Source organism: Wyeomyia smithii, chromosome 2 (assembly GCF_029784165.1).
Source record: "Wyeomyia smithii strain HCP4-BCI-WySm-NY-G18 chromosome 2, ASM2978416v1, whole genome shotgun sequence".
NCBI lineage: Eukaryota > Metazoa > Arthropoda > Insecta > Diptera > Culicidae > Wyeomyia > Wyeomyia smithii.
In genome coordinates, this window is record NC_073695.1 from 44,434,819 (window position 1) to 44,452,725 (window position 17,907).

Here is a 17,907-nt window from a genome sequence, read left to right on the forward strand (position 1 = left end):
ACTGCTTTAACGACAGTGTCTGTACCGGTATGTACCCTGCATGCTTGAAACGATCTTTAGTGCTTCCTGTGTTCAAAGGAGGCGACGTCAAGGATCCAACAAACTACAGACCCATCTCAGTTCTACCGGCAATGAACAAAGTATTTGAAAAACTTCTTCACACGCGACTGATCAACTTCCTCAAAAGTACTGGAAACCTATACCAACACCAGTTTGGTTTTAGACATGGAGCATCAACAGAAGTTGCGATACTGGAATTGATGGATGACATCTCAGGAGCAGTTGATCGGAAAAAATGTAGTGGCGTAGTTTTCCCAGATCTGTCCAAAGCTTTTGACACTATCAATCATGAGATGCTATTGAAGAAGCTGGAGGCGTACGGTGTACGAGGTCTTCCGAATGAATTCATCCGTAGCTACTTATCGAACCGTCAACATCAAGTAGTAATCCCTGGCGGTAAAAGCGACTTCCGTGATGTCAGCTGTGGAGTCCCTCAAGGTAGCAACATTGGACCTCTGTTCTTCCTCGTCTATGTGAACGATATTGCAGAACTCAAGTTGAACGGAACCTCTCGCTTGTTTGCTGACGACACTGCAATTTCGTACGCTGGATCAACTGCAGGACATGTGATATACGATATGACACAAGATCTACAACGAGTGGTTGCGTACTTGGAGAACAACCTGCTAGCTCTCAACTTAAGTAAAACCAAAATGATGATTTTTAGTACACTCAAGCACGAAAGATCAACGTATCAACAGCTAGTAGTTAAAGGTGAGGTGATAGAAGAAGTGGCTTGTTTTAAATACCTGGGTGTGTACATAGATAACCGTTTAAGCTGGGACATACACATACGTGAGGTTGTCTCCAAATGTTCATCGCTGTGTGGCATTCTCTGGAAGCTAGCTAAATTTCTCCCAACGCACGTACTAATGAAGATATATTTTGCATTTATACAAAGCCGGTATCAGTATGGAATTGCTGCTTGGGGAATTAGCAGAAACGGATACCTAAAGCCAATGCAAGTCCAACAAAAACCGATGTCTTAAGGCAATATTTAGATTGCCGTTTCTTTTTCCTACTGAGGATCTCTACAAATTGCGTGAACATAATGTTCTGCCTATAAAAGGGTTACACAAATTCCAAGTAAGTGTTCTAATGTACAAAATAACCCATGAAGTGGACCTGCATCATAACTGGACATTTTTATGCGCTCTTCACCACCATAGAAAAAGACATGCTCATCATATACAAAGAATAGGATTTAGAACAGAAATAGGTAAACGAAGATTTTCGAACGTAGGACCTTCAGTCTATAACGGATTGCCAGATATCATGAAAGGAGCTTCCTCGATTCATGCTTTCAAGCGGCAATTGAAATCAAGGGCAATGTTAGAAATTTCATGTTTCATTAACGGTCTCTGATGTAATCATGAAACCATTCATTAAAACAGTAATATCCAATAATACTTAGTCTTAAGCTAGTGCAATCCCTTTAAAAGAACTTCTTTAAGTTCAGTAGGGTAAGTTCGAAATTGTTATATCATTATGTAATAGCCTGAAATAAATTGAATTGAAGTAAATTGAAATTGAACTGAACGGGCTACCTAAAAACCCTTAACTTTTAAATTTCATAAAGATTGGACATGTGGTTCAAAAGTTATGGGAAGAAACGTGTTCTCGAGACTGTTTAATCTCACTCATGTTTCTCAGAGATGGCTTGACCGATTTTCGTAAATTCGGTGTCAAATGGAAGGTCTAGTTGCCTCATAAAGCCCTATTGATTTTTTTGCAATCGGACTATTACTTTGCCTGTTATGTTTTAACATGTGAAATCCAGCTATGAAAAATAAAATATTCACAAGACTACTTAAACTCACTCACTTTTCTCAGAGATGGCTGAACGATTTTCACTAAACTAACCTCAAGAAACCGTCCGCATTTCGAATACTTACCAAACTTATAATATCGATCTCTCTGTTGCGTATTTTCAAATATGCAAAAATGTTTGCTACTTGATCTAAGTAGGTACATCTTTCAACTTCGACTTTGCACACTCTGGAACTCTATCATGGAGGTCTCCAATCGCCTAAACTTTTGCTCAAAGAGGATCTTGTAACCGAACCGTCCGAAAAGAATTCAATCCAGGCTGACAAAATCTAGTTGTAAGAGAAAATTAGTACTATTTCATCTTATTGGTTGCGTAGGAATAGGCCTACCGTTGCCATCGAGGTGCCCATTAATCTTTAGATTTGTCCGTGTTGCTGATTTCCGCGGCATTTCGCGGATTTTTGGTAATTTCGAGGCTGATGCTGGATTTTGCGGAATTCACGGCTTCCGCGAAATCGCGATTTACCACTGTCCCTAATTAAATTGTTAAAACAACGAGTCTATTATCTCAAAGATTACACGACATATTTAACATAACTAGCGTCATACGAACGAGTTATCTCTTAAGCTTACAAATAACTAACTTCATAACAACTTGATATGTGGTTCAAAAGTTATGGAACGAAAAGAAATTCAAAGTGTTCCGGAATTTGCGCTGATTCGTCCGAGGGTCCGTTATTTGAGAACAATGTTTAAATAGACCACGAGTTGGTCTTTCCGAAATTCAATTTATTGTTCGGTATGACTGACCACGATACACGAAAGGCGAGATTAGGTATGTATTTTATCTTTGAGCGTTTAATTGCGACCGACTCTATACCCTACTCCTATGACTTCCTTCTACTCCATAGCTGCTAAACGTAGCGCAAGGAGAGATCTATTGATCTCGTTAAAGAGACTGGTAACGAGAGCGATAATGAGGAATGTTTCCTGTTCAGCCTAGCTTAGACTAGTCGTTTTTGTGATAGGAAGATTTTGGTATTCACATAGGGTAATGCGTTTAAATTTTGTACGTTTATACTAACTTATCTTGTAACTTAAATCTAATGCCGTAACATGCCGGGCCACGTTGAAAGGTACTTTCAAAATTACTCAGCAAAAGGATTTCCAATAGTTGCTTCAAGCTGGTTACATTGGTGGTGAAGATTGTGACGTCTCAGATTGCGGTTGTTGTGCTGGTTCATCATCTATTGGGAGTGGGCAGATTTCGGTGACCGCCCGTCGATAAACGCCGTTTGAAGTCCGAACATCAACCACTCTCACGTGGCCGTCTCGCCCAGGAAATGTCTGATCGACTCGTGCGAGATTCCATCGCATAGGAGGAGTGGAGTCCTTTTTCAGCAAAATGAGTGTTCCCACCTTGATGTCTGGTTGCACCATAGGCCAACGTTGTCTGCTTTGAAGCTGTCCAATGTAGTCACGAGACCAAACCTTCCAAAACTGTTGAACCTTTTGTTGCATCTTCTGAAAAGAATTTAGGCGATTAAGTGAAATGTCGCTCAAATCTGGTTCTGGAATAGAGTATAAGGGTTCTCCCACAAGAAAGTGTCCTGGAGTCAATGCGACGACGTCAGCGGGATCCGAAGATAACGGTGTGAGGGGTCGCGAATTCATCATTCCTTCGATTTGTGTCGTAAGGGTGTTGAAATCATCGATGGTTAATTGCGTATCCCTCATAATGCGGTACAAGTGATGTTTGTAGATTTTGACAGCCGACTCCCACAATTCCCCGAAGTGGGGCGATCGGGCTGGGTTGAAGTGAAATCGTATGCCAGTCTCGCTGCAGAAGCTGGCCGTGGGATGTGAAGAATGCATTTCGTCAAATTGTTGTTTATGCTCCTGAAGAAGTCGGTTGGCTCCGACAAACGTGCGAGCATTATCGCAGTACAAATCTAGTACTCGCCCGCGACGCGAGGTGAACCGCTTAAAAACGTTAATGAACGACGCCGACGATAAACCGTATACCACTTCGATATGGACCGCTTTGGAGGCCATGCACACGAAAATCGCGACGAATATTTTAACCGACGTTCCGCGGCGACTGGGCGGACGGACGAAAAATGGCTCACAATAGTCCACGCCGGACTTCAGAAACGTGCGCGACGGAGTCACTCTAGCTGCTGCAGTCCCATAATTTGAGTGATACTCGATGGCTTGCAATGAAAACATGTCAAGCACTTCTTTACGATTTTTCGTGCTAAATCTCTTCCTCTAACAGGCCAGAACCTTTGACGCAGTATAGACAGTAGCAGTTGTGGGCCTGAGTGGAGTGTTTTAATGTGCACGTTGGTGGCAATTAAAGTAGTTAGGTGATGATTCTGTGGTAGAACGATAGGATATCGAGTGTCGTACGGAATTTCATTATTACACAGGCGGCTATAAAGCCTTAGTAGGCCCTGCTCATCTAGAAAGGGATTCCGAGTTTTCAAGTGCGATTTGAAATTGAAGTTCTTATTTGATGGTCCATTATGCAGTTTCAAGAAGCGGATTTCAGCGGCAAAACATTCTTCTTGCGCTTGCTTGACAAGTAAATTCAGAGAATTATCCAGCTCAGCTGGCGAAAGGGGACCTTGCAAACGATGCTTGGTGCGACAATTGTGTATAAATCTTAGTATCCAAGCAATCTTGCGTTGTAATGGGACTAGAGTTGAATGAGCAGCAAAAAATGAAAGCATTGAAGACTGAGAAACGACGACAAGTGATACGATCTCTTTGCTTTCTTCCTCTCGAGCTTGCAAATGCAACGGCGAAAGCTCCACAATGTTTTGTGGCAACAGCTTGAATCATTGTTTAAATAAGAAGGACCGTGCCACCAGAGTTCTTCGTTAATTATACGAGATGGGAGTACTCCACGAGAAATATGGTCTGCAGGGTTCATTTCAGTTGGAACATGACGCCACATAGAGCCTTTTGTCAAGCGGTGTATTTCAGCAATTCTATTGCTAACGAAAACCTTCCACGGCGTGGATGATGTGGCTAGCCAATGCAACACAATGCTTGAGTCCGTCCAAAAGGTGATGGGGCACTAAATATTAGTAGAGCTTCGTATACAGTCAGCTAGCTTTGATGCCATGACCGCTCCGCACAGTTCTAGACGAGGTATCGTAAGCTTGTCGTGAGGACAAACTTTTGACTTTGACATGAGAAGATTCGTTGTGGTAGTTCCATCGCGATTTGATGATGTAACATAAATGCAGCATCCGTATGCTCTATCGGAAGCATCTGAAAAACAGTGCAGTTGAAGATCAGTATAACCGGTTTACATTACATGCCGAGGGATTCGAAGATTGCTCAGCTCCTGCATTTCCTCTCGGAACATTTTCCACCACGTCTGAAAGGCTTGTGGAAGCTGTTCATCCCACTGGAATTTGTTTAACCATAGTGATTGCAAAAAGATTTTCACAGAGACAATGACCGCCCCGACAAGTCCCATCGGATCAAACAAGCGGGACATTTCGGATAGCACAATGCGTTTAGTAACTGGATTCGATTCAGTCAGTACAGGAACTTTGAAACCAAAATAATCAGATTGCGGATGCCACAGTAAGCCAAGTGTTTTCACGATGCATGATTTGTCAATTTCGAGATTATCTTGTTGGTCATAAAGTGCCTCGGGAATGTGCCGTAGAATTTCGGGATCGCTGGAGCTCCATTTTCGTAGTACAAAACCTCCTGCATGAAGTAGATCATTAAGCTGTTTACATGTTTCACTAAGCCGATCCTTGTCGTCATCTCCAGTCAGACAATCATCCACATAAAAAGCGCGTTTCAAGACGCGCGAGGCTAGGGGGTAGTTATCTGCTTCGTCGTCTGCAAGTTGATTCAGAACTCGTGTGGCCAGGAATGGAGCGCAGGCGGTGCCATACGTCACAGTTCTGAGTTGATAGGTTTGCAAACGGTCCGTTGGATTATTTCTCCAGATAATCTGTTGCAACGGTCGGTCCTGCTGATGTACAACTATTTGCCTGTACATCTTTTCGATGTCAGCTGTGATGACATATTTTGGTAATCGTAAATTGAGAATTATGGAGATGAGTGTAGGTTGTACTGTAGGGCCTACGTAGCATAAGTCATTTAGCGAGAGGCGATTTGATGATCGACAAGATCCATCAAAAACAACTCTAATTTTAGTTGTTTTACTGTCCGGTCGCAAAATTGCATGGTGTGGGAGGTAAAAATGCGGCAATGAGAGGTTCGGTGACACTTCCTCCATGTGTCCCAACGCTTGATATTCAGACATGAATTGGTGGTAATCTGAATGAAGCTGAGTGCTAGCCGATAGCTTTCTCTCGAGTGAATGAAATCTTCTTTCAGCGATCGGTAACGATTCACCCATAGTCGATAACAATTCCTCATGAATCGGCAATCGAACGACATATCGACCGTCAGGTGCTTTTGACTGAGTCTTGCGAAAATGGTTCTCACAGTATTGCTCATCCAGTGAAAATGATTTTCCTCCGTCAAAACTTTCTACTTCCCAAAACCTTTGCACGGCTGCCGTTAATTTGTCGACCGTCATTGCAGCATTGCAGACTGCCGTTCTAGTCGGATTACGCTGTGTGTGATCACCAGCAACAGCGTAGCCAAACACTGTTTTGTGTAGAATAGGTAGTTGTGGCCCAAGACTAATTTGATCGTTTTCCAATAACGAGAAAAACCACTGGATACCAATTATCATGTCTATACCGTGAGCGAGATGGAAGGTTGGATCAGCCACAGGCAGGTCCTTCGGGATTTCCCACTTAGAAACATCCACATCAACAGACGGCAGAATTCTCGTCAGACTGGGAAGGATTAAAAATTCGATATTTGCGTTGAATTGGTTCACTCTTGAGGCAAGATTGATCGTAACCGACTGGGTTACACGTTGAATACTATTTCCAATTCCATATACATCAATTTCCGATACTGTGCGCTTTAATCGTAGCCTTTGTGCGAGATTTTCGGTTACGAAATTGCGCTCAGATGCAGAGTCTAGTAGAGCACGAGCGAGAATATAGGTTCCATTGATATCACGAACCTTGACATAGACTGTCAACATAAAGACAGTTGTGTTAGTCTTTTTCATAGTCATGACTGGATAGCTAGTAGTGTGTGAAGAACCATGAGCCGAGCCTGACGGTCCCGGCGACGACGGAATGAACGAAATCGATTTATTTTGGCCCCCCGACGACGAGCGATCGCGTCCCATTAACCGAGGGATGCCGTGCGCTTGATCGACAATGCACGGATCTACCGACAACGACGACTCGACGACCGCAGCCGATTGTGAGGATGATCGAGTTTGAGCAAGGGTATTAGTGCTAGTTGTACTATCAGCTACTTGAACAGTCAGCGCGGCAGACGTATTTAAATGCAACATGGTATTATGATGTTTGTTACATATTCGACATGATCCAGCAGAGGTACAATCTTTCAATAAATGTGTAGGTTTTAAGCAGTTCAAGCAGAACCCGTGCCTCTTCACCAAGTTGAAACGTAATTTTGGCGAGAGCTTGACGAAACTCTCACAGCCACTGAGAGCGTGTGTGCCTCTGTGGCAAGCTGCACACGCTTTAGCATCTTCATTTGCTATGACAGGATGAGATGATACATTTATTCGATGATACTTTGGTTCTGGCTTGCCGCTTGCATTTGACGACTGGGAGAGCATCAGTGATTGGAGAATTCGAGAGCGTTTGTGTATAAATTTGATCAAATCATTATAGGTTGGTCGAGAATCATCATCCAAATGATTTTCCCACTCCTTTTGCGACACAGCATCGAGCCGACTGCTCAATAGCTCAACTAAAAAGGAGTTCCAATGATCCTGTGGGTCTTCTAATTTCTTTAACATGCTGAGATGTTTTTCGAACGTGTCCGCCAAATCCGAAAGCGCAGACGAAGACTCTCTTTTGAGAGATGGAGAGGAGAGAAGTGCAGATAGATGTTGTTTGATCAGATAATGTTTGTTATCGAATCGTTTTCTGAGCAAATCCCATGCAATCATATAATTGGCTGAGCTCACAGCCAGTGACTGTACCAAACGAAGAGCATCTCCCTTCAAAACAGCCTTCAAGTATTGAAATTTTTGCATTGGCGACAACTGAGTGTTACTGTGTATAAGAGTATTGAACAAGTCATGGAAATTCATCCATTCATCAAAGTCGCCCTTGAATTCTGGGATTTTGATCTCAGGCAATCGGACACCGAACGTTTGAGTAGGTGGAGCAGTAGGCGAGGTTGGTAGGGGGGAGGATACATCTGTAACTGCTGCTAACTTATTCGACAGGGATCCTTCTAACTCGAAATATATTGTTTCAAACTCAACACGCTCATCAGCGAGCTCGTCACTGATCTCGTGTTCACATTCGATTTCAGCTTGGATTTCATTAGATTCGTCCCAAAGTGAATCAAGCTTTTCAATGCGAAATTTGATTTGCGGAAAGTCTCGCTCGAACACGAAATTAGCGCCATACTCCTTAATCAATTTAGCCGAACCAATGATGTTATTGCGGCGCACCAAAAGCCGCTTAACCTTCTTTGTATCCCCTTTCATAGTACGGCAACCTTTACGAGTTTTAACTCCGCCGGCTGGTACTTTAACCAACATTCACTCTTTTTTATTCAGTGATATAAATATAGGCACTCACCTGAATTGTAGTTGGGAGTTTACCTGTGCTCACTTGGCTAACCTGTTACCACGTGTCCTACTACGCTCGGTTTCACGTCCAAAATCCTCCAAAATTATCCAATGCGTTCCGCGTGTGGCGAAGTAATTGGTTCCTGCGACTGATCCGAAATAGGCGTCAAGAGCCTTGTTGAGTCTATTCCAATTCACTCCTGTAGTGATGATTGGCCGAGTTGACCAGCCGCTAACCTCCAAAGTTTTACACCAGCGATGAATCAGCAAACGAATAATTCCCGGGTTTCGGCACCAAATTTATGTTCCGGAATTTGTGCTGATTCGTCCGAGGGTCCGTTATTTGAGAACAATGTTCAAATAGACCACGAGTTGGTCTTTCCGAAATTCAATTTATTGTTCGGTATGACTGACCACGATACACGAAAGGCGAGATTTCGTAGTTGCAAAAGGTATGTATTTTATCTTTGAGCGTTTAATTGCGACCGACTCTATACCCTACTCCTATGACTTCCTTCTACTCCATAGCTGCTAAACGTAGCGCAAGGAGAGATCTATTGATCTCGTTAAAGAGACTGGTAACGAGAGCGATAACGAGGAATGTTTCCTGTTCAGCCTAGCTTAGACTAGTCGTTTTTGTGATAGGAAGATTTTGGTATTCACATAGGGTAATGCGTTTAAATTTTGTACGTTTATACTAACTTATCTTGTAACTTAAATCTAATGCCGTAACACAAAGACTATTTAAAACTATACCTGCTTTGATCAATATACGTGGCCTCAACATAATTTAAATGGGGTTCGTACTATTCGAACGTTCCCGGTATCGCTCGTGATGAAATAGTTCGAAATTAAAAGTCATTTCTTTTATTTCGCTATTTCTTAAGCACTAACACTACGTCAAATTTCATATTTTATACTTCAATTACAATATCAATATTTTAGAACCCAAAGAGTGAATATATATAATTTTATTGGATTGAAGCGTCCATGTAAATCTATTTTTACAAATAATAGTTTTGAATGAGAAAGGCTGGGTCTGACCGATAGGTGGATTAATTTAGGTTTTAACACACTTTTGCATGCAAGTTTCAAACGTCGTATTATTATTATTATTTATTATTTATTATAATTATTATTATCCGAATTTCGCACTTCTCAGCATATTGCTGGAACATTTCACCTACCCCGGGCTATCTTGAATGCCAAAGGGGTTAGGCTCGGTGGATTCGTCAAGTTTGATCCTAATCCTAATACCGTCTGCTTTAGTTGGATGTGTTGTGGTGGCTCAGAAACCTTCGTACCGTGTTGCAGGTCCCAAGAACCACTGCTTTCTGTATGCTGTGTAGTTCATTTCTCAGCTCCAGCTCTTCCAGGGAATTTATAAGGGCATAGGGAACCAGTCCAGTAGCAGAGATTACTACCGGGACTATACGTACACCCTCAAGGTGCCACATCTGCCTCAACTCCTCAGCCAAATCGTGGTATTTCGTAATCTTGGTCGAGAATGTTGATTGGACACTACGATCTAACGGTACAGCGATGTCGATGATGGTTACCCGCTTCATCCTTTTGTCGTAGACCACAATGTTGGGACGGTTGGCACGTATCAGGACGTCCGTAGTGATCTCGCGATCCCAGTACAATTTTACGCAGCTATTCTCCAGAACCGGGCTCGGCAGGTACTTGTAGTGGGGCACATACTGGTTCACCAAATTGTGCTAAGTGCAAGTTGTTGGTGCACAATTTTGGCGACCGCATTATGTCGACCGAGATAGGCTGCCTCTGCTAACACCTGACAACCTGCGACGACATGTTCGATCGTTTCCCCTACCGTATTGCACTTTCTGCATCGATCTTCCACCTCTTCGTGCAATATGTACCTACGGTAGTTCTTCGTCGCAATGACCCGGTCCTGGATGGCTATCATAAAACCTTCTGTCTCCATAAAGAGATCACCTCGCACCAGCCACGCATTTGATGCCACCTTATCAATATGTGTTTGAGCTAACTAATGGGGGTGCGTCCCATGCAGCTCTTTCAGCTTCCACGCTGCGATCTTCTCGTCCGTAGTTTTTACATCGCAGTTCAGCTGGTAGTCCTCTTGCGCCAGATGCAGGGCGCTGAACCCGTGGTCTGCTCCACAAACAGTGCGGTAGATTTCGTGACGATTCTGGCTTTCTACGAAGTACCTCCGCAACTGCTGTATCTGAAAAGCGCAGAGCGCTTGTATATCGGTGACACCCCTTCCTCCTTCAATACGTGGCAAGGTAACTCTTTCGGTCGCTGATTTTGGGTGGTGCATACGGAATTTGGTGAGCGACACTCGCAACGCGCGTTCTATCGCCTCCAAATCCGTTATGGTCCATTTGACCACCCCGAAGCTATATGTCAACAATGGCACGGCAAACGTGTTGATTGCTTTCGTTTTGTTGCCGGCTGAGAGGAAGGACTTCAAAATCCGGCTGACACGATACAAGAACTCTCCTGCAGCTCTTTCTTGATCGCGGTGTGGTGCATACCTTTCAGTTGCAGGAAACCCAAGTATTTGTACGATTCACCTTCAGCCATACTTCGAATTTCATCTCGCTCGTTGATGCGGAAACTGTCGGCGTCCACTAAATTGGCTCGATGAAGGTTGACAAGTTGGCATTTGTCGACACCAAACTCCATCCGGATATCGTTACTGAACGTTGTCACCACCTGTAACAGATGGCGTAGCTTCTCCTTTGATTCCGCAAACAACTTCAAATCATCCATGTAGAAGGTGTGGGTTACTTTTGTACTTATAGTCCCACTTTTCAATTGATAGCCATAGCTGCATCGGTTGAGTGCTCTGCTAAGGGGTTCATCGCGAGGCAAAACCATAGCGGACTGAAGGTATCGCCTTGGAAAATTCCCCTCCTTATGCTGAGAGTTCTAGACCGTAACACTGTTGCTCCGTCGGTAACGTGGAGAGACGTGCTCCACATTCCCATTGCGTGCTGCATCAACCTGATGACGCCATCGTCTATTTTATACAACTTCAGTACCCTTATGAGGTACGAGTGAGGTACCGAGTCGTATGCCTTCTTATAGTCGATGTACGCCATACCAAGGTTTCGTTTGCTTCGGCTTGCCTGGCCAACAATAACCGCATCAATGATGACCTGATCTTTGCAGCCTTGCGTGTTTTTGCGGCAGCCTTTCTGTTCCTCAGTCATCACTCTGTTCACCTCGCAATGGTCCTGCACTTTTCGAGTGATTACCGACGAGAGCACTTTATACCAGCGTTGTTAAACTCGCTCGCAAAAAGCATGCGATACTCCAAGTGGCGTTCTCGCCGCTACCGAAATCTCACACTAGAGATACTCCTGACGTACTGTTTCTCATTCTCTTTTCCTTTTTTCATTTCACACTACCGAGCGTTGATGCTTGCGAGTTTTCTCATAGGCCGACACGCACTCTCGCTCGCGTACTTTCCCACTCGCGTGTACCTCCCTTTCTCGCGAGCACAACCGTCAAGACGCATTATGACGATACGGAGTGACAAGGTACGACAAAGCGGAGTGGCGAAAAAAATATTTCGATGGGTAGGCAGGGATGCCACATATACAGATTTTTCAGTACTTATACAGATTTTTGCGTATTTTTTATACAGATATCTGTATATACAGATTACAGATTTTCTGGAAATAGTACAGAACTATACAGATTTTTTTTTTGATTTTCGTGGATCGCGAAACAAACTTTTCGATATAGTTGAAAATCGAAAAAGAACTCAAATGCTATTGAGCGTATTGGAGGTTTCATTATATTTATATGTTACGCATAAACGTGTGCATAATTGTGTTTTTTATTTTAAGGGATATGTCCAGTACATATGCAGATATTTATACAGATTGAAATACCACCAAGGTGATTTTCTGAGATTCGAAATACAGTTGAAATTGTGGCATCACTGCGAGTAGGTGGTCGAATATCATACACGTTCAAGCATGCGATTCTATATAGATTTATCACCCCACTTTCGCTCGTCGGTGCACGATGCAAAACTGCTTGGCATCAGTTTAGCGATGGACAAGCCGCATGCGTGAGTCGGTGAACGAAGCATTTTCGTTTTCGGGCACATTTTTTCAAGCACTCCTAGTCAAGTACTCTTATTCGAGTACTCGCGTATTTGGCGTGAGTAAAAAAGCAAAAGAGAATTCGCGAGCGGCTGTATGCTGGCTGCTGCTCTGGCAAATGCATGGATAATAAAGAGTTTCTCGAAAGTGTGTGTGCGAACGACTGGAGAAGCGTAGCACACATCTCAGTCTCGAGCAGAAAGGAGTGGATATGTTTTGCTTCTCGCTCGTTTAGCAACGCTGCTTTATACAGACTTGAGAGACATGTTATTGGTCTGTACTTAGCTGGATTAGCCGTGTTACGATCCTTCGGTAGGAGGTAGGTTACCCCTTTCGTGATGGATTCTGGTAACTCCTGGGGGTCTCTTAGCACCATGTTGAAGCATTCCGCTAGTCGTCCGTGGGCTGCTGACAGTTTTTTATACCAGAAGTTGTGCACAAAATCTAGTCCGGGTGCGGCCCAATTCCTGGAATACCGCGTAGCCTCCCGGATATCCTGGGTGGTTACTACTGCAGCAGCCATGCGTTCAATTCCATCACAATGTTTTTCCTCTCCTACCAAGCACATCCCGCTGTCATTGTGTTGAGCGGGGTTCTCCCATAAATTGGCCCAGAACTGTGTAACTTCGCCAATCTCCGGAAGCCCCTCGCTGTAATCGGGTTTGTCGTTCCTGATGTGGTTATAAAACTCTCTCTCGTTCGTGCTGAACATCCGATTTTCTTTCTTCCGTCTCGAACATTCACCATAACGCCGCATCCGTTTTGCAAGAGCACTCAACCGTTGTACATGGGTGTCAAGAATCTCCGTGATTTTGAGTTCACTGAGATCTCGGAGCTCTGCGGGCTTTACGATTTCCGCTATTTGACGAACCAGCCTTCTTGATCGGTTTCCCCTCGCGTACTGTGTCAACCGACCGATTTTTACCCGCAAAGTTGCAATCCTGAATTCCAGTCGTCGCATCCATGCGGGCTTCTGTGCACTGGGACAGGGACGACCTTCACCGTTACCTTGGGGATAGGTCCGTAGTCCCAGGGTTCTCACGACGGCTACAGCTGTGCAATACACTATAAACTGCAGCTCCTCAAGGTTCTCAGTGGCTTCCGAATACTATGGCAAAATATCCTCATTGAAGGTTCTTACTGCATTCGTCAGCCGGTAGGAATGCTGTAGTTTTGGTATTCTGTGTCGGGAAGTGGGGTCTGTTCCCCGAAACTGTGTAACCGCTGTGTCCATCTGGAAAGCTAGTTCGTCTCGTAGTTGTTGTCGTTGTTGGTCCATTGTTTGTTCCGAAGCGCGTAGCTCCTCCACTGCCGTGTTTATCGATGCATTGTGTTCCGGCTCCTCACTCGCAACCGATGCAACATGCCCTGCAGAACTCTTGCTCGACGTATCGCTCGATCCATTCCCTTCCCTTAACTCCCTCTGCACTTCCAGCCTGATGGTGTCCAGCTCCGTCACAGTGAGCATATTGTTGGATAGTATTGCTCGCTGTTGGCTTCCGGTCAAGCTGGTTGGCAAACCGAGGGTACTGCTCAATGAACATGTCTAGCATTCTTGGCCTGCCAGACATATCCGTCTCCAACTTCGTGCAAACGTGGTAGCAACGAATCACATACATGTTCATCTCCCTAGTCCACATGATCCGTTGCCGTTGGCGGCCTGCCAACGTGAACGACTGACGACGGTCGGTCGCAGCATCATCAGCAGGTGCAGCAGTGCCTTGGTGGTGTCTGCTGCTGCTTTGACTGTTTTGCGTGTAGTTTACGGGCTGTGCCCGTTGACTGGAGAGCCGCTCTTGCACCTCGTTCTCCTCCAGCCGCTGGCCGCTCGCTCTGTCCCCTGTTCCAGGACCAGCTCCAGTAAGGGCTTCCTCCTCGGGCGATCGCATTGGCCTATTTCTTCTATGTCGTGTCTCCATTCTGGGTTCACTTTTTTAATCGGAAGCCTAACCGATTGGTAGGGATTTGGGCTTAGGTACTTATAGCGGTACCAGCTCGCTTGTCAGGACTGGTTTTCGGATATTGTGGTATTTCTAGGGAGCTCAACAAAGCCCATTGTTAGGCCCCGCCACATCCATAGACCATCCTCGCTGTTTGTCCGGGATTGCTTATTCAAGTATTCATAACTAACCATTATATTTAATGGCCGTATCGTTATCCGCAACCTACGACCCGCTCGGCAGCTAGCAGCTAAGCCCCGTCGAGTCCCCACCTTCTCAAACGGTACCGAGTAATTATTATTATTATTATTATTATTATTATTATTATTATTATTATTATTATTATTATTATTATTATTATTATTATTATTATTATTATAATTATTATTATTATTATTATTATTATTATTATTATTATTATTATTATTATTATTATTATTAATATTATTATTATTATTATTATTATTATTATTATTATTATTATTATTATTATTATTATTATTATTATTATTATTATTAATATTATTATTATTATTTTTATCCATACTTGTTGTAATGTGATTTTAGCTCTCCTTCTACACACTATCTACTCTACTATACCGACCCTCCTTCATCCTGCTAAATATCGCCAATTATAATTCCCAAGTTTCGTTGTGCGTCCTTCTGGTCTGGCCAGTTTGATTGATAAGAGGGACTTATTTTTTGTTGAAAAGAAGTGACGTAAAGGTATTGTATAATTAAGCTTAAAAGAAGGGTAAATAGTGGGAGAGCCTAATATCAATTGGCCTGATTCTACTAAGATTCGAACCCACGACCATCCGCTTGGCAAAGCGTACTCTGTAATTCTGCGGCCACGTAGCTCCTCCTTCGTGATCATAGTATGATTGTAGGTAATTGAAACTGTAAATGAAATGGAATGGATTGAAATAGAGATTTGCATAAGGATTGAGAATGGGATTCGAATTTGGAATGAGATAGAGAATGTAATTAGGTATGGGATTGAACTTGGATTGGGACTGGGAATGAGACAAAGAATTGGGATTGAGGTAGGGATTGGAAATGACATAGGAATTGGAGTTCTAGTTGGAATTAGCTTGAGGATTGGGATAGAGATTAAGATTGGGATTAGAATTGGAATTCGTACTGAACTTGGAGTTGGCTTTGGGATTAGAATTGGAACTGAAACACTGTCTGCTTTGCAAAATATGAATGTTGAGTCGCGAGTCAAAAACAATAGAATTAGTTTGAAAAGTAATTGCCTTTGGAAGCGGGAATAAAGATTGAGAGTGAATTCAAATACAATAGGGAATTAAATTTTGAATTGAAAATGGGCTTAGGATTCGATTTGAGAAAGGGCATTTGGGTAGAGATTGAAATTGGGTTTAGGAATAAGATTGCAATTGAGATTGAGAATTGAATTAAGATCGGAATTGGGATTTGCAATCAGATTAAAATTACAATCTCAATTTCAGGAAAGAGATTGGAATTAAAATTGATTGAGATCGGGAATGGAACCAGGATTGCATTGGCGATTAGAATTGAAGGTTTTGGATTGGCATCTGGATTGGATTGGGCTAAAGATATTGAAAATGGAGTTGCGATTAAAATTGGGATTTGCACTGATTTGAAGTTTGGACTTTAGATTTGGTATGCATTTTAGCTAAACCAAGGCATTGCGATTTAGATGTGGATTGAAATTTAAATTGAGACAAATATTTTAATTGGCATTAGAGATGGGGTTGGAATTGATATTAGAATTGCGATTTTAAAATTGAAGTGGATTAGAGTTAGATTGGAATCGAGAATGGAATAAGGACTAAGAATCGAATTGAAATAAGCATTTGAACTACCTTCGTGCATCACAAATCATCGTTCAGAAATTAGCGTAGCTAATATTTGTCATGAACATTATGCTCTTGAAAAAAAAAAAGATAATTAAGAAGCTATTTTAGAAAAACTATGGAAAATGGTTTTTACTTCAATAAATAGACGACATAGAAACCTGATTTCTTCTGTAAAGTTTCATTTTTAGAAAAGTTCTACAACTTTTTTTAAGATACTATTCATGTATCTTCACTATTTCAAATTTTTGTTTTTGGATATTTTTGATACTCCATGAATAAAACAATTTTCTATCAATATTTTCGTTATATTTTATTATTGTGAACAATTTAACTAAAGACTATTATTGCATCGACAGTTCAAGCACAAATGGTTTAAGCTAGTCAAATTGCTTGTTCCAACCACTGTGCAAAGAGAATTGAGACAAAGATTAAGATTAGGATTAAAAATCGCTTTGGAATTGAAAATTATATTGGTATTGGAATTCGGAGTGAGTTATGGGCTAGGATTGGGATTGCCACTGGGATTCGGTTTGGCATTGTAGTTCAAGCTAGTATTATATTAAAGGCTGACTTTGGGATTGAGATTGAAATTGGGAATAGATAGTAGTTTGGAATTGGAAGTCAGCATAAAACTGGAATTGAACTGTGGTTTAGAAAAGGATTTAAATAAAAATCGGAATTTGAATTGAGATTGGGTATGGGACTGAGACTGAGATTGGGAGTGAAATGAATCAGGATCGGCAATGGAATTAGGTTTAAGATTGAGATCGGGAGTGAGATTGTAAATAATTGAAACCTTGATTGTATTTGATATTAGAACTGATGATTGAGCCTGGCACAGCGAATACGTAATCGGAAACGCATCTGATCGGAGATTAGAAGTTGAGAGTTCGGGCTCCAACTGCTGCACCATAATTTTTGAAGTTCCTGCTATCCTTCTTTCAGATAATTCATTTTCCATTATCGGTTGGTCCGGAGGTACGATGTTAGTATAACTCTGTTTACGGTAGCATTCAAGAAATAATTTAAAAACTGCTCAAAATTTGCTGAAAAACGTCCAACTTGATTGTTCATTTCCAAAATTTAGTTCCTTACTCAAAAACCGCAACTTTTCGCTAAGTGATAAGCAAGCTTCAGATGTCAACACTGTTGTCATTAATCGTACCATTTTAACCGCTTACTGAAACATTGCTCAGTAGCCTGGAGCATCTTTCTTGGGAACGAGGGTTTGATTTTGATGAAAAGCTACTCCCGAGTTTATCTTCATTTTATGCCCAACTCACCGTATGAAAGCGACACAACGGGTTAGAGTACGCTCGGAACCGATTCCTTTCCGGCAGCAGCATCAGAAACCCCAACGGTAAAATATTGCTTCTAGTTGATGAAAATGAATTATTTTTGTCATTCTGGGAAACTAAAGCATTCCGAGGGCAGGTGGACATTTCACTTTGCCCGAATATGGTGACTTAGTTAGAGCGGAGGACGAGAGGCAAGCAGAAAGTCCC

General features: G+C 42.5%; 1 protein-coding gene across 1 annotated transcript; it reads right to left on the bottom strand.

Moving 5' to 3' along the window:
- Window positions 1–5,149: 5,149 nt before the first annotated feature.
- Window positions 5,150–8,482, bottom strand: LOC129719584 (uncharacterized). The gene has a single exon (XM_055670978.1). It carries the CDS (start codon window positions 8,480–8,482, stop codon window positions 5,150–5,152), a length of 3,333 nt encoding a protein of 1,110 aa, XP_055526953.1.
- Window positions 8,483–17,907: the final 9,425 nt, after the last annotated feature.